Below are 23,612 nucleotides of genomic sequence, written 5' to 3'. Positions count from 1 at the left end.
TTCCTCAATTGAATGGCAGGGTGGAGAAAGGTGTTCACATTATTAAGCAACTAATCAGCAAGGTTGCTGACTCAAAGTCTGACATACACTTGGCCCTATTGTCATACTGTTTGTCGCCTTTGAGCTCTAGGCTGTCACCGGCTCAAATGCTCTTCAATCGAGATGTGCGGACAACGCTACCGGCATTACACTTCACCAATCCCGATCACTCGCCAGTGCTGGACAAGATGCGTCACCAACGTCAGGTACAAAAGCAGCACTATGACTGGCAGGCAAAAGTGCTGCATCCGTTAGCAATCAACGACACAGTGAAGTTGCGACACCCGGCTGGGGGTTGGTCTGACATGGCAATGGTTCTCTGCCAAGTATCGCCACGATCTTACGTTGTGAAGTCTGATGATGGAATACTGTTTCGACGCAATCACGAGACCTGCTGAAGGTTCCAACTCGTCAACGTACATTTCCAACATTAGATCTGCAGGACTCTTATCGTGCGACATCCTGGGACTCCAGCAGTGTGTGCCCGAATGGACATAAAATACTCTGGGTCTCCATGCCCACTCAGGAGGTCTACCCGGATCTGACGTGCACCCAACCCCCTGAACTTGTGAACATGAACTGATACGATCATTGCTCTGCTCTGTTTTTGTGCAGGAAACTAACTGTTTGAATTTTGTTTTTAGTTACAGCTCTGCAACTATGAAAAAAAAGTGAAAAGGGGGGATGTAGTGCTCCTTACTTGAGTGTGTACAAAAGGGCTGATGGGTAATGGAAAGAACACCAGGGGGCAGCACGGGCATGTATAAAAGTGATGCCGATGGCCCTCCCCCTCACTTTGGCTGATGTGACTGTGAGGGGAACAGGAGCGGAAGTTTAGCTCAGGGCTGCTAGTGTGGTCAGGCCTAGTTGCAGAGCATAAAAAAGTTGTAACCTCATTAACAAGTGCAGTTCTTTAAGTAAGAGCTAACGCAGTTATTTAAGTTGTGTTGCTCAATAAACCTACCATCAAACTTCTGGACGACTTCTTGCCTTCTTTCCAGAGCGTCTACTGTAACTGAGTTACCATCTCTACAGGTAATAAAACAGTTAGTCTCACTTTAATGTGCAGTTTCCCAAGATACTCGAGGCGTTGGGTTCTATCCTCTTCACCTCGGAGACATGGGGTGAGTTGTTCAGTACTGGTCTTCACAAACGGGGACCAGACGGATTGGCACTTGAGGTCTCCCAGGGGATCGGAGGCCGATAGGGGATATAGATAGAATGGGTATTGTATATTTAGTGTTGGTCCAAAATTGATGAATAATAAATGGCTTTCCCATGCAATAATGCTCAGCTTTCTGCTGACTCTTCGTGTTCCTGTTCATCAGATATTTCCTTAGGCTGATTCCCCATATCTACAGCCTAAGCAAATACAAGTTTTGTATTTTACAGATGTTTTTAAAATTTGTAATTCAGGTTTTCAGGGCGGAGGTTTTTCAGAGGGGGAGGGCCATCAGGGTGTCAGTATGTGGTCACCCTTGTAACCTCATTTCCAAGAATATGTTGTAATTTTGTTTTATTAGACAATTGTACTCAAAGACTGCATCCAAATGTACAGATTTTGTGACTTTTATATGATTTTGTATTTGCTGTGGACATGTTTCATTTGATTTGACCATTAATATCATAGTAACCATGGTATAGATCTGAAGATAGTCTTACTGATGTTCTCAACATCGGCTCAAGACAGTTAGCAACGTTGGTTTTTAAGACAAATTAATTCAGTATAGTGAATGATTTAATTGTGGTAAAAGCATTGTTTTACAAATTAATTTTACTAATTCTGCTAAAATCAAATCAATTAATTAAAGCTTCCTTCAGTTTGTGTGAACTTCTGACACTCAAAAGTAACTTTTCCCACTTACTAAATTGTGGATTCTCTGTAATTCTAAGGTTATCCAACCGGTCCCATTCCAAAAAAAGTGATGGTTAACATTTTTGCTATGCCACCAGTCAACTTGCACATTGTGGCTCTGCAGTTCGTAGATTTTCAGCATAGCCACTGGAGGGTGCACGGTAATGACTTGGGGATGATTCTGGTTCCAAGTGTAAGTAATTGGCGCCAACCTGGCAGAGAACATAGAACATTACAGCGCAGTACGGGCCCTTCGGCCCTCGATGTTGCGCCGACCCGTGAAACCATCTGAAGCCTATCTGACCTACACTATTCCATTTTCATCCATATGTCTATCCAGTGACCACTTAAATGCCCTTAAATTTGGCGAGTCTATTACTGTTGCAGGCAGGGCGTTCCATACCCCTACTACTCTCTGAGTAAAGAAACTGCCTCTGACATCTGGATTGGATTGGATTGGATTTGTTTATTGTCACGTGTACCGAGGTACAGTGAAAAGTATTTTTCTGCAAGCAGATCATTCAGTACATGGGGAGAAAAGGGAATTAAACAGAATTCAAGAAAATACATGAGAATACATAATAGGTCAACACAATATATACAATGTAACTACATAAGCATTGGCATCGGATGAAGCATACATGGGTGTAGTGTTAATGAGGTCAGTCCATAAGACCTCATTAACACTACACTATCTGTCCTATATCTACCACCCATAAATTTAAAGCTATGTCCCCTCGTGTTGGTCATCACCATCCGAGGAAAAAGACTCTCACTGTCCACCCTATCTAACCCTCTGACTATCTTATATGTCTCTATTAAGTCACCTCTCAGCCTTCTCCTCTCTAACGAAAACAACCTCAAGTCCCTGAGCCTTTCCTCGTAAGACCTTCCCTCCATACCAGGCAACATCCTAGTAAATCTCCTCTGAACCCTTTCCAAAGCTTCCACATCCTTCCTATAATGTGGTGACCAGAACTGCACGCAGTACTCCAGGTGCGGCCGCACCAGAGTTTTGTACAGCTGCAGCATGACCTCGTGGCTCCGAAACTCAATCCCCCTACGGATAAAGGCTAGCACTTGAAATTCAGAGCATCTCTAATACAGTGATGCGCTTAATTCAGACACTGTATGTGACAGCATTGTGGCAGCAAAATGATTAATCTATTTTGAAATATTTTTGTTGGATATTTTGAAGTGCCAATGACTTTGGTGGGACATGAACTGGCAGGCACTTCTGAAACTGATAGTGAACAGTGATATCAGTTTCAGTATATACAGCAACTAACCCAGCGTACTAACCCAACTACTGCAATTAACCCAGCATATGGGTGGCACGTTAGCACAGTGGCTAGCAATGTTGCTTCACAGCGCTAGGGTCCAAGGTTCACTTCCTGGCTTGGATCACTGGCTGTGTGGAGTCTGCCTGTTCTCCCTGTTTCTGTATGGGTTTCCTCCAGGTGTTCCGGTTTCCTCCCACAAGTCCCGAAAGACGTGCTGTTAGGTAAATTGGACATTCTGAATTCTCCCTCCGTGTACCCGAACAGGTGCCGGAATGTGGTCACTAGGGGTTTTTCACAGTAACTTCATTGCAATGTTAATGTCGGCTTACTTGTGACAAAGATTATTATTCTTACTTTTACCATTTAATTCAAATAAGCTATTTAAGCTCACTTTGCTCCTTGATGCAAGACTTCCTGATCACAGAAAGTCACAGCTTAAAAAACAGAATGCTAAACTGTACAGTTTTTTAAAGTCTGTATAATTTATCCAGTAACTTTACCAATCGTGCCAATCGAGAAGGATCAAGATTCAACTCCAGTTCGTGTGGAGCTCATCAAACCTAGCTTGGGATTTTGTGAGGAGTGTTAAATTTGATCTAAGTGTCCTTGCATTAGGAAAGTGAAAATCAGTCAAAATTAATTTTCTTGATTTTTGTCCACCAAGCTTTGGTAAAGGTGCACCCACGTGGACAGGATTGTGCTCTGCCATGATGTCCTGTTTATAAAAGCACATCTGCACTAATTTTCTGGACAAGTTACGGATTAACCATGATCTAATTAAATGGTGTAGAAGGCCCAAGGGTTTGAGTGGCCTACTCCTATTCCTGTGTCCTGATAACTAATGACAAAAGGACATTGTGTACATGAAATTTCATTTCTGCAAGTTAGTGCTTTCAGGAGGTTGGTGAGAGGAACAACTTAAGTTATGTGATTTATAAAAGGAATATGGATTGTGTGTAGACTAGAAGGGGGTAGGACAGAGCCTTTATATAGATGTTGGCATGTGCATAGTAGTTCAGAAGATTGATTTTGCTATTTAGTTGGCTGTGTAACCGCTGATCATTAATCGCTTCCATGAGCACTATAAATGGCTGTCCTGTTTAAGTAATGTGCATGTAGAGAAAGTTTATTTAAAACAATGCTTTATTCACCTTTTAAGTACCAAGTCTGTTGGAAAATGGCTGGCAGTGAGGTTAATATGTTGGCCTGATTGAAAAGGGTTAATGGAGCTTTACAGGAATTTGATTGAGTTAACCTTTCTCTGGATTATTGTTTTAATCTGATGTTTGGTGTAATCAGCTAAATTAGATTTGGTGCTAAATGCAAAGGTATTACTTTACTTGTAAAAAAAACTGCAATTCTTTATATACTGCAAGAAGCATTTTCTCCACAGTAGGTTTTGTGTATCAGTAATCTCTATTAAAATTTGTCAGAAGGTTGTCATTCGGCCATTATAATTCCAATGGGTCTCAGTATTTTATGATGCTTGTTCTGAAGACCTCTGATATAGTATCTGCTATTCTTTGTACAGATTGGATTTAAGTATGTTTTTACTAGTTTGTCATCGTCTTTGAAGTTTAACATTTGGTGTTAGACTTTAAGATCAACTTTTTAAAAAGTATTGATATGACTAGTAATTTTGAAATTAATACAGATAAATTTTCCTTTAGCTTTTCACTTGTGCCTTGTGTCCAAATGTGATAAACTTTCCCATCTCAATTCCTTTTTTATGAATTTAAAGTACCCAATACTTTTTTCCAATTAAGGGCAATTTAGCATGACCAATCCACCTATCCTGCACATCTTTGGGTTGTGGGGGTGAGACCCACGCAGACACGGGAAGAATGTGCTCCCATCTCCCATGAGTATAATGAATGTTGAATTTCTATTTGCTACCTATATTTTATGCCACTGAAGCTTCATTCAGTATGGGTGGGTACGATGTAATAATAGTCATGTTTATTGTCGCAAGTAGGCTTACATTAACACTGCAATGAAGTTACTATGAAAAGCCCGTAGTTGCCTCATTCCAGCGCCTGTTTGGATACACAGAGAGAATTCAGAATGTCCAATTTGGATTTGGATTTTGTTTATTGTCACGTGTACCAAGGTACAGTGAAAAGTATTTTTCTGCGAGCAGCTCAACAGATCATCAAGTACATGAAAAAAAAAGGAAATAGAAGAAAATACATAATAGGGCTACACAATGTAACTACATAAGCACCGGCATCAGGTGAAGCATGCAGGGGTGTAGTGTTAATGTGGTCAGTCCATAAGAGGGTCAAATTTACCTAACAACATGTCTTTTGGGACTTGTGGGAAGAAACTGGAGCATCCGGACGAAACCCACGCAGACACGGGGAGAACATGCAGACTCCACACAGACAGTGACCCAAGCTGGGAAACGAACCTGGGACCCTGGTGCTATGAAGCAACGGTGCTAACCAATGTGTTACCGTGTCATGTGAAAGTAGAATCGCCGTTCCTTAATAACATTATTACATTCAATTAAATCCATGTGGTGTGTATGGAGACTGTTACAGTGTATTTTTCCAAGCTCAGGCCCAGGTGTAGATTTATTAGAGGGTTCAACAATAACGGGGCTGCAAGCATATCTTTCCAGTAGCCTGGATAGTTTTAGTAGTTTGAATATATCTGACTGAGGGATGTTCAAAAGCTAGTTAAATTGTTCTCGCCTAATATTGTTCCTGTTACATTATTAATAATTAATAGTGGGTTGAAAAGATGTCTGATGCAGATGTGTTAGAATTAAAAATTAGAATCATATAATCCCTACAGTGCAGAAGGAGGCCATTCGGCCCATCGAGTGCATTGATCCTCTGAAAAAGCACTCTGCCCAGGTCCACTTCCCCGTCCATCCCACCCTATTACCGTAACCTAACCTGCACACCCCTGGACACTAAGGGGAAATTCAGCATGGCCAATCCACCTAACCTGCACATCTTTGGGCTGTGGGAGGAAACCGGAGCACCCAGAGGAAACCCACGCAGACACGGGGAGAACGTGCAAACTCCACGCAGTCACCCAAGGCCAGAATTGAACTTGGGTCCCTGGTGCATTGAGACAGCAGGTGCTAACCACTGTGTTGTCTTATTTCTCAGGTAAAATGGTAGCTGAAGGGCAGCACGGCGGTGCAGTGGGTAGCACTGCAGTTTCACGGCGCCGAGGTTCCAGGTTCGATCCCGACTCTGGGTCACTGTCCGTGTGCAGTTTGCACATTCTCCCTGTGTTTGCGTGCGTTTTGCCCCCACAACCCAAAGATGTGCAGTGTAGGTGGATTGGCCACGCTAAATTGCCCCTTGGAAATTAGCAAGAAAAAGCAATACACCTGAGGATTGGGAACAGCTTAAAATTAAGCAAAGGCGGACCAAGGGATTGATTACGATGGGGAAAATACAATATGAAAGTAAGCTAGTGGGGAACATAAAAACTGACTGTAAAAGTTTCTGTACGTACGTAAAGAGAGAAAGATTGACAAAAACGAATGTAGGCTCCTTACAGTCAGAAATTGGGGAAATCATAAGGGGGAACAAAAAAATGACTGAGGAATTAAATTTGTACTTTGCTTCTGTCTTCACAAAGGAAGGCGTGAACAATGCACCGGAAATTCTGGGAGAAACAAGTTTTAGTGAGGAGCTGAAAGAAATCAGTATTAGAGAATGGTTTTAGGAAAATTAATGAGATTGAAGGCAGATAAATCGGCAGGGCCATAAAGTCTTCATCGCAGAATTCTTAAGGAACTGACCCTAGAAATAGTAGATCCATTGGTGGTCATTTTTCAAGTTCTTTGGACTCTTGAATGCTTCCTCAAATTGTGGAGGATAGCTAATATACACCTGCTATTTTCTTGTCTTGCCGGCTGTACAATTACTTTAACTCTCAATTCCCAGATTGTATTAAAATGGCAGCAGACATTTTGTCTACCTCTGAAGTCTACTGTCCCACTTTAAATCTAGTTACTGCAGTTGTCTATTTAATTCAGATCACTTTGTTTACTCTTCCTTGAATTCTTCTGAATAATCCCTTGGCCTCTGTTCTAACTTCAGGTGTCTTAAACATTCTTTCTGTACCAAATTCCCTGAATGTCTGGATTGCATTTTGTTCCTGAGGAAGCCTGCATCTTTGCAACTTCCTTGTCCTGTCCAGCTTCTCCTGGCAGAGTTGAGAGCTGTTCACTTGCCAGTATCCTGTTTCCAACTGTTCTAACTTCCAGTTAAAACTAAGAACAAAGGAAAGCCCTTCCTTCTGGAAAATGGACTCCTGTTGCTAAGCAACAACTTACTTCTATTTACTCTTCACGTATTAACCTTCTCTAACCACAGTAGAGACACAGTTGGAACTGAACCAAATCCCACTCATAAAAACACCTTTGTCCAGCATGAATCTAACTATAGGTTTTCCCATTCCAGGCACCGAAACATTATATTGAACCCACTTAAAACTATAACTTATTTCTAATGATTACCAATGCAAATATAAATCCCGTAAAACTACCTTTGTTTTCCTAACAATATGAACACAAGAATATGATTTGAATATTCTCTGTTCCTTCATCTCAGCAGTATCTTTCTAGGCACATTCAAATACTGAAAAATAAAACTTGGTAAGTATGTGCTAGATATGAATTAACTGGCAAACTGATCAGACACATCACATTCCAATATAAATGGCAGATCAACCCAAGTAGATTCTGTGGATTTTTCAACAGCCCATCCTGACGCTTGTCACACTGTAGGCCAAACGGTCTTACTGAAACTTTTTTTTTCTCACGGAGGTTCCCATTTGGAGAACTCACCTTGGAATTCTCCAAATGTCGCACCTACTTGGGACGGCTTCCACAAGGATCCACCTCCAGGGTTTAATTCTCACCTGGGATTTCTTTCTTCAGGATCTCCGAGTAGATTTGTGTTTCACCTTCCAAGCACACTTTCAGATCTTTGGCCATGCCAGGCAGAACAGCACTGCTCCAAATGGGCACTTTTGCCCTCACAACCTGCAGCCCGGAATCACCAACTTTCAGCATCCCTTTTTGATCCTCTGGGCTTCTCTCGAGCCCAATTTGCTTTAAGCCTGCTCTCCGGAGCTGTTTCATTAACTTGGAGCCTTTTTCACATCTCGGTAGGATCTGTCTCTGATCCCTGTCTCTGTTCCGTGCCTGATTTGGGACCTTGTTCTTGGTTAGAGGCCCCCACCGTGTCCTGCTCCCAGGGGCACCGTCTCTTGAATGGCTCCTGACCTCCAGTTTCACACTGTTTCATTTCCTCGCTTCCTTTTCTCCTGCGCTTGCATGCAGGGTGGGTTCCTGGCCCGAAGACAGTGAAAGCACTGAACTCCAGTTCCCTTACTGCCACTTCAATTTAAACTCAAGGTAAGCATTGGAGTTTGTATTTTGCTCTCGAGAAACTTGTTTGTATTCCAGTTCAGTTTTGTAACTACTCAGTAGGGTTGACCTATTGTCCTGTTCTTAACACGATACACTTTAGTAAAGTGAATCCTTCATTGCATGGCACAAAATCAAGCAGCAGTTTCCTCCAGTTATGTAAAGAAATCAGAGTTACCAGCTGCATTATTCCTAATTTCTCAGCAGTTAGGTTGGTAAACACGGAGGAGAATGTTTCTTGGATCGAACTGTCACCTCAACTGGTTAAGGCAGTAGGTGACCACGCCACACACCCAGATATGTCCCAGATTCGGTATTCCTGCTGAGTTAGCTGATTTTAAACAATATGGATTACCTCAGCACCTGTACAGTATGGAGGGATAAAACCATCTGGATTTTTGCTCATGATCACTGTCGCAAGTAAGGAGCATGTTGTTTATGGATATCGGGTATGGCTGTGATCAGATTTGGCTGTGATTGCTGCTGTTTCACCTGTCACCGTGGTTAACCGTCCTGCCCGTGTTCTCAATTGTTGTGTAAGATAACCATGCAAATCTGTAAGCTTCCAGTAATCAAAGTTTTTATTCAAGTACGTGGTGGAGAGAGTGCCTCAGCTTGCTGAGGAGCCTCTCTCAATAATACATGGTTTTCAGCACATGTTTACAGTTCTTATTTGCCTACTTTTCATTATAATGTTTCCCATTCATTTCTTAACTTGTCACACTATTCCATTAGCAGATTTTTCCGTTATCTCACCCAGTCTTGAGCATGGCCTTCAAGGGCAGCACGGTGGCGCAGTGGTTAGCATTGCTGCCTCACGTCGCTGATGTCCCAGGTTTCATCCCAGCCCTGGGTCACTGTCCGTGTGGAGTTTGCACATTCTCCCCGTGTCTGCGTGGGTTTCGCCCCCATAACCCAAAGATGTGCAGGGTAGGTGGATTGGCCATGTTAAATTGACCCTTAATTTGAAAAAATGAATTGGGTATTCTAAATTAAAAAAAGAGTACAGCCTTCAGTTCCTTATCTCCTCCTTCTGTATAACAATGAATAAGGCAGTAATTGCTAACTACCAAGCCAATGTTCCCAAGTCAGTTTGGTCAAGTATCCCATCATGCTCTAATAACCTTAGAATAGACAAATACAGTTATTAATGTTGAACTTAATGTAAATCGTAGTATAAAATATTATCCCATTTTACAGTCAAATCTCATCTCTAGAGAATAGTGTCTAGATCAGAGGTTTTCAAGTGCTATGAGAAGGGTGAAAATGTACCGTGTCCTGTTGTGGGAAAGTTCAGAGGCAATGTTAAAAATCAAATCCTTTCCTTGCTCTGTGAGAAGGAGCCATGACGTCTCTCTCTCTCTCTCTCTCTCTTTCTCTCTCCATCTGGTGATTGAATCCTTTCCTTGTTCTGCAGAGGGAGAGGAGAAGATGTGCCTCTCAAAGGCCAAGCAAAGGATTCAATCACTAGATGGAGAGAAAGGGGAGGCTGCGGCACCGCCACAGACCAAATTTGGATCTTCCGGTGGTTGGCAGTGAGAAAGTGCTGGAGCAGCAGAGAGGAAGCCAGTACACATCCTCCCAACGAAGATCAGGCTCAGGGCCACTTCCGCAGATGGACTTTCAACCCTTCGAAAGACACCTCAATTTGGCTACTTCCTGCATTTCACACGCTTTCACGGCATTCGACTTCAGGCAGTGGCTCAAAATGACACTGAATTCCAACAATCACCAGTTCAGCTCCCACAACAAAAATTACGATAATAGAAACAGTAATATTTGTTGTGGGTACTGAATTGTAGATTGCTGAAGCTCAGTGTTGCTACACCTGTAAGACCAACAATATTCCACACATTGTTACCACATTGGAAAATTAGTGTTGCAATTGGTAGCAGGATCTGAAGCACTTCAATTTCATCAGCTGATTCTCTTCCCGCTCACTGGACTGGATACCATCATCCCCCGAAACCCACCCGCAGTCCAAAGACACAGGAAAAACTCATTATTATGGATTTCACTCACTCCTCATCACCCTGAATCTGAACCTACAGAGATTCAGGGGTGGGCGCCTCGAAGTTTGGATGGCCCCATTGTGTGCTATCTAAAGCCTGGGCTTGAAGTCTGCACAGCCACAGCACTCGAACCTCCCTTTCCCACAACAGGGCTGACCACCCTGCTTTGTGAATGTTGCAGCTATCCAAACCGACATTTTGGGCTCCGGGCACCAGAGGACTAAGGCAGCCATTATCTCTCCGTGTCATGTGAGTTTTGTTGAAACCTCCGGACCTACCATTCATCAAAAGTACTAACGGTCCGACTTGGTAGAGAAGCCTGAGGAAATTCTCATTGATATCAATACTGAAAATACAGAGCAGGCTCAACCTGCGGAGAAGGTAAGGTTAACGTTTCAGTCACGGTCAGAAGGAGGCCATTTGGCCCATCGTGTCAGCATCGGCTCCCCAAACGAGCATTGTGGCCCCAGTCAAAGTGCCATTCTCCTGCCTTTTCCCTGTACTTCTGCACATTCTTTCTATTCAAATAATAATCAAACGCCCTCTTGACTGCCTCGATTGAACCTACTTTGAGAGTAAAACAAGACTGGTAGACGCAGCGGAATTGACCATATCCACATTTCTTTGCCGGGTCTATTTTATGTTCCCTAATCTAAGCGAAATGGATAAGTGTGTCGTCATTCAGTCATTCAGTCGGTGATGAAGCATCTGAAGCCCAAGAGAAAACGTAAAGTGATGTTCAAAGACAGTACAATGAGAGCTTGCTGGCCTTTGGATTTTCATGGACAGGAGATGCTGTTTTTTTTAATGTATATAATAATCCTTATTGTCACAAGTAGGCTTACATTAACACTGAAAATTCCCTAGTCGCCACAATCCGGCGCCTCTTCAGGTGCACTGAGGGAGAATTCACAATGTCCAAATTACCCAACAGCATGTCTTTTGGGACTTGTGGGAGGAAATCTGAGCACCCGGAGGAAACCCACGCTGACACGGGGAGAACGTGCAGACTCTGCCCAGACAGTGACCCAAGCCAGGAATCGAACCTGGGACCCTGGTGCTGTGAAGCAACAGTGCTAATCACTGTGCTGTTTATCTCTTGCCTGACTGTCTCAACTGCAAAGAGAAGTTGGCTACGATGGTACCAAACAAGTTAAAAGGCCATTTGCAGACAAATCACCCATCTCTTGTGAACAAAGACATTCAGTACTTCAAGCACATTAAAGAACAAAACATGAAGCAGACCTGACGTCTGATGGGGTGCGCGCGGGAAGCCCAAGAGGCTAGTTACGTGGCGGCTGAGCTTGTAGCAAAATCAAAGAAGCCCCAAACCATTACCAAAACCTTAATTATGTCTGCATGTAAAGAACTCTATGGTGTGCTGTTAGAAGCTGATGATGCAAGAGAGATCGACAAAGTTCCATTCTCAGATAATAGACGGCAAATTGACAGCATATCAGCTGATATCGAGGAGATGCTGCAAACGAAGTTAGTCAAAGCGACTGGAAAATTTGTTTTGCAGACTGACGAGTCCACCAATATAAGCGGACATTGCCAGCTGCTGGCCAACGTTTGGTATGTTGATGGGGACTTTTTTATAGATTTTTTTTAATATAGTAAGGAGCTGCTGAGTCATGCGACTGGTAAGGAAATATTTTGGGTAACAGATAGTGGCTGGTTTAGCACAGTGGGCTAAATAGCTGGCTTGCAATACAGAACAATGCCAGCAGCGCGGGTTCAATTCCCGTACTGGCCTCCCCGAACAGGTGCCGGAATGTGGCGACTAGGGGCTTTTCACAGTAACTTCATTGAAGCCTACTTGTGACAAGCTATTATTGTTATTAGATACTTACTTGAAGGAAAACAAACTCACCTGGGCCATGTGTTGTAATATTGCATTGATAGAGCAGCCTCCATGATGGGGAAAGTCAAAGGATTTGTCAGTAAGGTGAAAGGACAAAATCTTGAAATTCATACCAACTATTGTATCCTCCACTGTGAAGCCGAAAACTGGCACCAGAGTTAGCTGCAGTATTAGAGCATGCCATGAAAATCGTGAATTACATAAAATCACAGCTATTGAAATCACATTTGTTCACTATTTTGTTTGCAGTGATGGGGGTTGAACATCAGAGTTTATTACTACACCCCGAGGTGCGATGGTTTTCGCGTGAGAAAGTGCTGTCCCATGTTCATGAGTTCCAGAGAGAACTGACAATCAACAATGCATGAACTGCCTTATAAAGAGTTACTGCCTGATAAATACTGGTGGGCTACGCTTGCATATCTCAATCACATTTTCAGCCATTTAAATGAGACAAGACTAAAATGCAAAGGAAGAACGAGACAATCCTGCCTATCACAGATAAACTTCAAGGTTTCAGGTCAAAACTAGGCCTTTGCCAAGAGAAGGTGGCAAAGGGTTCACTTGAGATGTTCCCACTAACATCGCCGCGATGTTTCCACTAACATCATCAATGGCAGACACAGTTGTCAAGGTGCACAGTCTCCAATTCCAACTCTTAAAGCGCTCCAAGAGACGTTTGAGTGCTACTTCCCCTCTACATATGTGGAAGACTATGACTGAAATGTGATCCATTTAGTTCACTTTCTTCCTATTCATCACAAAAGTTGACATTAAAACAAAAAGAGGAGTATGCAGAGCTACAGATGGATCGCACAATGAAACTGAAGTTTGGGGAGGTATCTTTGGACGGGTTTTGGCTGACTGCGGTACATGAATATCCGGCGATCTGACCATGCTATTGCTGTACTCTTGCCGTTTCTGACAATATACCTCTGCGAGCTAGCATTTTCAATACTGGCATATGTAAAAAAACAACAGAAGGGAATGTTTGTCAGTTGGAGCAAGATTTGCAGGCGAACCTCATCAATTCGCATCAATGGCAGCCCCAGGTTTGCCACTAACCCGGTAAATTGTAATTTACTCAACTTTGCGTTTGCTGTGATCCATTGAATTTCAATTGAATGCTGTAAACCTCTGGTAAGACCGTAACCATAGTAGGTGCAAGCAAATGTGACGTTTATGAGCAGTCAATTCAGCTGAAAAGAAGTGGGTTGTTTGTTTCATTGAAGAGTGCCGTGTTACTGAAAAGGTTTGGAACCACTGGTCTAGGTAACCAGATTTCAGTGGAAAATAAATTGGCAAGCAACAAACACAGACGCTTTGTGCAACAGCCTTGAGTGCAAAAGTGAATATTATAAAGGCAATATCAAAGGCCCAGCCGCATTCAGTAGATGTACGATGGCCCTTTACCCAAAGACTTTCTGTATGGTGAACCGGCCATTGGGCTACACCCTCTTGGGCGTCCATTCCTCTGCTGCAAGGAGATCACTGAGTGAGGTATGAAGATGGCGGACATTGAAGCTCACAACTGGGAGACAGTTGCTCGACCTCTGGAGCCTGACTGATTGGAAGGGTCGAGCAGAAATGAAAAGCTCAGCTGTCTGAGGAGAGAGGCAGAGAAAACAGAGGCCAGCAAATCGTGCACCTTCTCATTCCACTCACTGTCTTCCTTGGCAGCAAGTGCAACAGAGACTGCCATGCCAGAGTGGGGCTCCTAAGCCACACCAGGCGATGCTCAACAGAGTCGTCCACCATGGCACAAACTATTACCTTAAAAGATGGAAGGCTGCCATTTTGAAAGGCTGAAATAATTTAAACAATAAGCAGTAATTATGTTTCTCAAAGATAATGCAAAAATACTTTTTCAATTTGTAGTTAGACATATAAGTACATTTTCCGATCTGACCCACCATGGAATCGCCGACCGTTAAAAGGTCCATTGACATTGGGTGGGAATTTCCGGTCCCTGGGAGGGAGCGACTGGAATATCCTGCTCAATTTATGTTCTGTAATATCTTTTAAGATGAATTTCACCCAACATTATTCTAATAATTTAACTTAAAATTATTTTTTCATTTTGACAATTTGTTACTGTGAAGTCCGAAAAGTGATTTTAATTTCATAATTAAGCATCTCAATGAAGCTTGCGTTTAATTAGTGGGAGACTCACTTACTAATTAGAAATTTGAATTTATTAATACACCACAGTTCAGGTGCTGTTGACTGCATTGTGACTATAACAATGTGTACTCGAATGCACTAGATTTCTAACTGACATGGAATTAGTGGCCTATTACATGATAAGACTTGAGAGTTCCTTCACAAAGACAACATTGAAAATCATATGCTTTTGCAGTAGTTTAGGCAGAATAAATCATTGTGCTGAACCACATCAAAGTATAGCATAAGACAGTTTGGTGTTGTTAATTAATGAGAAGTGGTGATTAAGCATTATCAATAAAGGGCTAATCATTGATTAAGACTCACTTAAGCTCACTTCATTTGATGACCTGAGCGAGGGTGAGTTGCCGGGCTAGGCTGTCATAGAAAGAATGGGACAGATATTGGTATAGAGTTAAAATGTATGGGGTATAGGGTTAAAATGTATGGGAGAAATCAAATAGTCAACCCTGATTATGTTGATATATTCATCTATAATTTATATAAAGCAAATATATCTAGATTTTGTTTCTAAAATTTAACATCATATTTTGTCTTGAAATGTTGCATTTCAAATACTTTTGTTATTCTGCCACATTAAAGTCTGTTCATTCAACTTGTGCTCAAATCAAAACTCTACAAGCTACAGAATGTTAAAGATAAATAATGACTGACTGATCGTCAGTGGAGAACAGACTGGAATGTTGCTTTGGAAAAATTGCAAAACTGGACACATGAACAGCATAACTTGTTGGTGTACTGTTTGGTGACAAAGGATGTTGCAAGACAACAGGGAAATCCCAAGTAGAAGCAAGGTTCTTTCCTGCAAGGAGTGAGGGGAAATTGGGAGCTGGGTTGCAGTAAGTTGCTCTCACCTGCAACAAAAATAAGCCAGCGTATATGGCTGAATGAAATTGTCATAGTAATATCAATATTGTACTTGGAAACTGCTTATATTTCTTTTAGTTCCACACTAATATTTTACCATGCCACTAAACTTACTTTTCCTTATGCTTTGCCAGATGGCCGCACAGATCCTGTTTTGGATGATTTGGGACAGGCCTTTAAATTAATGGGAATCAGCCTTTCAGAACTTGAAGACTATATTCACAACCTCGAACCCATTGGATTTGCACACCAAATCCCAGCATTTCCTGTCAGCAAAAACAATGTGCTTCAGTTCCCACAGCCTGGTACCAAGAGTCTTGATGAGGAGAAGGAGTATATTCCAGAATACATGCCACCACTCATCTCATCACAAGAAGGTGAGGTCTGTTTAGAATAAAACTTCACTGGTTGGAAAGATTATTTGAATGTCTCATCGGAGACACCAGTGAAGTAGCACATTAGTAAGGCATTGAATTAAGATGCCTTTTCTCTACAGCTAACGTGACACTTTTTGGCAGCTAAATATGTCGGCGTGTACGAGGGAGGAGTATATATGAGGTAGGAGCAAAGAGTGGGCCATTCAACTCCTTGAGCCTGCTCCATCATTCAGTAGAATCATGGCTGATCTTGTCTCTCTTTTATTCTGCTGAAAACGGCATCCTTCCAGAATTGGTATAGATAGGATCCTGAGGGGATTTGATAGGGGAGGTAATGGGAGGATGTCCACGATTGAAGACTGAGATGAGTAGAAATGTTTTCTCTCAGGGTTGTTGGTTTGTCCAACTCTCTTCCCCAGAGGGCAGTGGAGGCTGTGTCGTTGAATTTATTCAAGGCATTGTTGGAGAATATTTTTGATAGACAAGGGAGCTGAGGGTTATTGGCGGACAGACGGGAATGTGGAGTTGAGACCACAACCAGATCAGCCATGATCTCATTGAATAACAGTGCAGGCCCGAAGGGCTGAATGGCCTACGCCTGCTCCTAAACCTATGTTCCCCCAATAAGAATGAAGGAGATTACATTTATATCGTTCTTCAGCATGTTTTAAGACCTCCGGATGGCGCAGTGGTTAGCATGGCTGCCAGCGGCGCTAAGGACTCAGCCCGGGTCAGTGTCTGTATGGAGTTTGCACGTTCTCCCCGTGTCTGTGTGGGTCTCACCCCCACAACCCAAAGATGTGCAGGTTATGTGGTTTGGCCAAGCTAAATTGCTCCTTAATTGGAAAAAAATAATTGGGTACTCTAAATTTATTTATTTATTTCTTTCTTAAATTTAGAGTACCCAATTCATTTTTTCCAATTAAGCGGCAATTTAGCATGGCCAGTCCACCTAGTCTTGGGTTGTGGGGGCGAAACCCACGCAAGGACGGGGAGAATGTGCAAACTCCACATGGGCAGTGACCCAGAGCCGGGATCGAACGTGGGACCAGTGCTAACCACACCGCCACCGTGCTGCCTCTAAATTTATAATAAAAATATAAATAAAAAAGATCTCCAAAGTGCTTCGCTAGGAATGAAGGACTTCAAAGTGTAATCGCTGTTGCTTTTTGGGCAATCATGGGAACCACCTTGCGCATAACAAACACCAGAAACAACAAATGAACAGAATGGCCAATTCATTTGTTTTTGGTAGCATTTTTTGGAGAAAAATATTGAACAGAAACTGCTCACCTTGCTGTTTTGTATGTCCTTCTGAACTATTTGAATAGGAAAGTGGGCATTCAGTTTAATCTACCTCCAACAATGCCACACTCCTCCGGTACCGCACTGAAGTATCAATCTAGGTTATGCGCTCAAGATTCTTTGAAAAGAAATACTATAAATCAATTTGAAGAATTAAAGGTTGTTAATGGAATCTATCACGGTTGAATAAATTCGACATTTGTATCTGCAGCCTTCTTGATAATCGTTTGTCTTATGCAGTCCATTGTTTTGATGCACGACTGGGCGGAAACCTTTTTCCCAAGTGGAAAATGTCCAATTCAGAGTGATTCGAGTTGGGTTGGATAGACATTTGCTGTTAAAATTTGAAAAATAAATTAAGACCAATTAGGTATTTAAATGTTCAAGCATCTTACCACATACTACCAGTGTTTGTAACTGTTGGGAGAATAATAATCGAATGAAAGATGGGCTTGTCTACCTAAATCAAACTGCACTTTCATGTTAAGTATTTTCTGTAAAGTGTAAATATGTATTGTGCTGATGTTTTAAGGACTCTCTTGCTGCTGTTTTTATATAAGCCCAGAGTTTTATTTGTACATTTTCATTAGGAAAGTACACCTTTAAGCTTTTAACTGTACGGATGTATATCCATTGTTTGTGCAGTTGGATTTAATCTGTACAGGTGTTTTTGTGTCAACTTGCCTCAGTTGGCAGTAATCTTACCTTGGAGTCATGCGATTGTAGGTATTCATACACTTTCAGTCTTCGAGCACATAATTTAGATTGGCTACCTAGTACAATATTGAGGGAGTTCTGCATTGTCAAAGCGATCCTTCAGGTAAGACTTTGAACAGAGGACCAATTTTCCCAGGTGAATGTTAGAGACCCCCCTGGATCTTGCTGTGTACAAAATTGGCTGACCCATTGACCATAACAATAGTCGTGAACTTCAAAATAATTCATTATACATTTGATTTTAATTTTTCTTGGAATGTGGTAACGCTGACAAGGCATGATTTATTGTTACTCCCTCAGGGCATTAAGAGTCAAACATGTGGTGTGGGACTAGATTCACAGTTGGGTACGGGTGAGTGGCAGTTTCCCCTCCCTGAAGGAATTAGTGAACCAGCTGTGTTTTTACAACACTCTGACGGACTTTCATTGTCATTTCTCTTTCTGGTGTCAGTGTACAAATTGCCAGATTTATTGCATTCACTGCCACAATTTGTCATAATGGGAATTGAACTCATGACCTTAGATTATTTGTCAGTATAAACAATAAACTACTGTACCTCCTCTCTCTGAATTGCTTGAGATTTTCCACTAAACAGAAAGGTGTGCTATAAAAATGCAAGTCTTGGGGAGAAGCTATCCGAATCTGTTCTTTTGGAAGTGTTAGATATAATTTATGTTAAAATGTATCTTTTATTGGTGGCTTGACATTCAGCCAATTGACTGAATTTTTTATTTGATTTATAAACCTTCCGACGCTGCAGTACTTGACCAAATTATCAAAGGACTAATTATGTGGAAGAGTTGCAGGCCTGACGTCTATATGACTACAACTCTGCACAATATTGCTCAGAGAGCAGTTTTCGCGATTTGAACCTGTGCGGTGAACCTTAATCCTGCATGTGCTCAGAACTACCCTGCATATTGCAAGGTTGAAACCAGGGCAGAAGAAGCAATTTTGAGTTAAATTGCTTTCGTTTTAAGAAGGTGCCCCATTGCCCTGAGGTGTGGTAACCTTCAGGTTTAATCATCACCATTCAGCTGTCAAAGGGGAGAGCAACCTATGGTCTTCTGGGACTGTGGTGACATATACATTTTATCCTATTATCCACCATTTTTCTTAGTTTGTAACACAATTAAACACGTGCATGGCAAATCAATTAAGAAACTTTAAAAAGTCATAAATGACAAGTTCTTCCATATAATTGGCATCTACATTAAGAATAATTTTTCACTGAAAATCACCATATTAATTTCATTGCAATTTTATTTAAATGTGGTCGTCCTGCCTTATGCATCTTTCTGCGGAGGAACCCAACAGTGTGTTTATTCTGTTTGTGCAAAATTCAACCTTCAGTTCGGAGTTTCTGAGAGAAGTCTGAGTTAAGTCTTTAATTACTCCCTCTGCTCTACGCCTCACTGCAACAGGATAGTTAAGGCTAGCCATTCAGCATTTTTATTGAATTCTGTCAACTCATTTTCAGTACAACCTTGAGGCTGTTAAAAATGATTAATACTCTACTGCACATTATATGAAAGCGGAGGCCCAAGTTTTCTGTCTTTTTTGTTTGTTGTTTAAATGTGTAGTGTGGGGCCTCTGGAGCCACGTAGAAAGTTTAAATCAACATTTCCATTAACTTCCATTAAAGTCAAGCTGTAGATTCTAACAAATCTGAGTGTACTGATTTAGGATTCATTTAGGAATAAAAAAAGACTTGCATTTGTATTGGGAGCTTTCATGACCTCAGGATGTCCCCACAGCACCTTACAGTCACTGAAGTACTTGTGATGTTTCGTCACCGTTGTAGGAAATGCAGCTGTCACTTTGCACACAGCATAACTGTTCTTTGTCAAGTAGTGCTGGGGGATGTTTCATGTCCACCTGAGAGGGCAGACGTTTTAGCAACACTTATAAAAGATGGCTCCTTCAACAGTGTGGCACTCCCATAATACTACTCTGGAGTGTCATTCTAGATTTTGGAGGCTCCATTCTCTGGAAAGAGACTATAGCCTATGGCTCAGAGGTGGGAATGTAAAAAACGAACCACTGCTGACATTGTTTATGAGATAGCACTGCTAAGGAACGGCCTATTTTAAACCTTCAGGCCCATGAATTAAAACAGAACAAACTACTGAGCGTGAAATAGAAGCACAAATGACACGGAGTTGCTGGTACTTTCTAAGCCAGATTGCCTCTGGTCATTTCCAGCCTTTGAACAGTAGATTGGACACCTCCAACTGGAGATACTTTATAACCATGTGTACACTACTTCAAATTCTGTGCCTTTATTCTTGTATTTATTCTCGAATGCAGTAACCATTTTTTTCTCCCACAGTTAATTTATGTCTGCTGTAAAAGTAGTTGTGGTTCTTTACATTGGCATGGTTAAAACCAGAAGAAAAGTTAAAATCTGAAATTAAATAATGATCTTCCATTTAGCTGCAGAACAATGGGAATAAAATTGCGAATTTAGTGTTCTCACCAACATCTCCAGGGAAACCTCAGAAGCTGCATCTGTAGGCTTTGTTGAAGTTAAAGTTGAAATAGTTTGGTGTTTTGATCTGATCTAATCACCTGACAATAATCACCTAATCTCTCCAGGTGAAAGACTGCTGAACTTCTGTTGCATTTATATGAGGTCTGGTTTAGAGTAAAAGGGCTGTGCTTTTCTTTCTGAAATACGATGAGCAGATCAATTCCTCTGACGTTGCAATACTTGCCTCCAAGAAAGAAAAGGTTTGGAATTATCTGTGTCTCTTCCCATGGTCACTGTTGTCCTTTGCGACACATACAAATCAAAAGCGCTGGTGGTAATTCTGTCTTGCTGCTGCATCAGGAACTGAAAACAAATGACATTAAATACAGCATTAACAACATTCCTAGTGATCAACTGCTGCTTTTAAAAATAATCCTGCTGGAGTAAAGTTTTAATTATATTGCATGATATTATTTTGTGACACAGGCGAGGAGTCTATTAATGATATCTGCTGTCCCAAAACAGCAAATTAACTTTAAATGATGGTGCACTACGGTTCTCTCGGAGTTTGTGTTGCTGCACTTTTTACATGCTTGTTGTAGTCTTGTGCTATGGTTGGTGATGGTGGAGACTCCAGCGACTTTCCATCGTGTGGCTCACCAGGAGTCTCTCCTGCTCTTATTGTCTGCCACTGGGTGTGCATTTGAAAGGGTTTGCAGGTTGACACTCAACCTGTATGAACACTTGGATATCTAGTCCCGGGGGCTGGGATTGTCACTCTGAGCTTCTGGCTCAGAAGCATGGAAGCTACCCACCATACTGCAAGATCTCACTCTTTCAACGGTATCGGGAAAACGGTATTGGACACATTGAGAACTCCTCAAGCTTTACTTATTGTTTAAATCATCTGAAACCTTCAGTTGCGCTAGTACCTTAAAATCACTGCCAAGTGTCCATCATTCGTATTAGGGTACTGTCTATCTGGCCTGTTGCTTCTCTGTGTAAGGCATTGCAAGTAAATATTCATATTCTGGTAGTTAGAATTGCAGAGAATGCCACCAACAAACATCGTCAGTTCAATTGATTTGTATTTTGCTGGTAAATATTAGTGAATAGACTGCACAATATGAATCATCTGTTTATAAAAAAAAATTTAAATCTAGTTTTTAACCTGTTTAGTTCAATCTTTACCTCAAATCGCATTCAGCCCAAAGAAATATGAGGCAGTGTTGACACTGTGATATGCAGCGCCCTCTAGTCGAAATTGTCGACAAGCTGATTTACAAACTACTTGAAGATGTACAATCAGTCAGTTTTAAATAAAGCCCGTCTAGGCTCTCAGGCTTAACATGTTCTGCAAATTTTTCAAGACCCCTCAAACAGTTAATTTTTTTTTTGGAAAAGACTGACTCTTCGGACGATTGAACAGGGGTCTAGATTTTAATCTGACGGAAAGTTGGGAAGGAGTAAAATATTTGTTACTTGTAAATAGAAAGTTCTTAATTTATTAGGATGAAACTGAAGAGCCTCGTATGCGTGAGAGATCAAACAATGTGTTTTGAATGGAATGGGTTTTTGCAATAACTTAACACAAGGATTTACAGTGGTATTTCTTTAGGACCACTTGTGAGAAATAGCCAATGGGACCATACAAGTAGTAAACCTCATCTCTTGGGAAAATAATTATTGGTTTTAAATGAATACCAGATTGAAAGTATTTTATCACCAGAACTGCGTAAATACTTTGGATTACCTCATGAGCTGACAACTGGAGTATTAGGGGTGGCACAGTGGTTAGCACTACTGCCTGACAGAGCCAGGGCCCCGGGTTCAATTCTGGCCTCGGGCGACTGTCTGTGCGGAGTCGGCACATTCTCCGTGTCTGCGTGGGTTTCCTGCTCCAGTTTCCTCCCACAGTCCAAAGATGTGCACGTTAGATGGGTTGGCCATGCTAAAATTGCCCCTTAGTCTCCATGGATAGGCAGGATAGCTGAGTTACGGGGATAGGGCAGGGGGGAGGGCCTAGGTAGGGTGCTCTTTCAGAGGGCCGGTGCAGACTTGGTGGGCCGAATGGATCCTTCACCACTGTTGGAATTCTGTGGTTCGATGGTATTGGGTATTCCTATGATCAAATAGCTTGTATTATCTTTGGGAAAATAGGAATAATACATCAAGCCTGTTTTGCCATTTTTACTTGCTAAGGTAGCACTGAGTGTTTTTTAAACTCCCAATTCCCTGCCTTTTCTGCATTTACGTTAATAGCTTTGCCCCTTCAGTCAGTAAAACATTCATGTATTACTGTGATTAGCTCTGAATTTAAAATATTAATTCCCAATTTCTTCTGTCAGCCTGTCCTAAGGCACTGGATATTTTTGGGAATAGGAAAGTTCAGCAGCATCCTTCCTCGAGGATCAAGCTCAAGCACTGTTCTTAAAATGTGGTTCTAGGCAATGAGCATTGAAGGCACCAAAACCACGGCAAATTACATCAGTTTTAGTTAAATTAGTTAAGACTTAGACAAGCTGCAACACACATAGTTGGACTGATTTAGAGGCTGTACTGTCACAGATTATTCACAGAAATTACAATGGAGGAGACTGCTGAAATGCTATCAATTTTCTTAATCCAGAGAGAGAGTTGATGGAAACAATTGCTCATATACTGCAGGTTATGGCACATTAATCTCCTGACTACAATATAGCTTTAAAGTAATAGTAGAAATTCAGAGCCCAAGGTTCTTAGTTGTACATGCTCCAGATTGTTCCGTATAGCTTCAAAATTTTATATCCAATCTAACCTTGAGAATAAATGAAGAATTTGATGTAGAATAAAATTGTAGAATATATTCTTCAATTGAATGAAGATGATGTGTCGAGTCATTTTATTGAATTGCAGACTCTGCCTATTCCCAGATTGCTAAATTAGTTCACAATTGTGCCCTTGATAGAGAGACTCTGGAGACCGTTTAAATGGATGTGAGATTCTGAGGTGAAAATAGGCCAGAAATATTATCATCACTCCTGCCATTAAACTCAACAGATGGTACTGTGGGAGTTAATAGTATGTGACATAGGATAGAGTTGTCTTAAGTTCCACTAACATTGTCATTCTTCACTTAAACTAAAATTTGATCTTTCAATTGAGCATTGTGCGTATCTCCATCGGAGATTTCCTCTATTCACTTCACTTCATTGGCCATTTAAATTATAAACCTTCCTAAACACTAGGAGATGT

The 23,612-nt window shown here is 41.5% G+C and overlaps 1 protein-coding gene across 2 annotated transcripts in view; it reads left to right on the top strand.

The window, feature by feature from the left end:
* The window catches only part of taf3 (TAF3 RNA polymerase II, TATA box binding protein (TBP)-associated facto), a 200,658-nt gene that overhangs the window by 13,893 nt on the left and 163,153 nt on the right, over positions 1-23,612 (top strand). For both annotated transcript variants that reach the window (XM_038811879.1, XM_038811878.1), the window contains exon 2: positions 15,640-15,882. In XM_038811879.1, coding sequence (XP_038667807.1) covers positions 15,690-15,882 — 193 coding nt within the window. In that variant the 5' untranslated portion in view covers positions 15,640-15,689. The remainder of the gene's footprint in view (positions 1-15,639; positions 15,883-23,612) is intronic.

Source organism: Scyliorhinus canicula, chromosome 11 (genome assembly GCF_902713615.1).
Source record: "Scyliorhinus canicula chromosome 11, sScyCan1.1, whole genome shotgun sequence".
In the NCBI taxonomy this organism is placed as follows: domain Eukaryota; kingdom Metazoa; phylum Chordata; class Chondrichthyes; order Carcharhiniformes; family Scyliorhinidae; genus Scyliorhinus; species Scyliorhinus canicula.
Note: the sequence above shows the minus strand (reverse complement) of the source record. Positions and strands in the feature narration are given on the sequence as shown.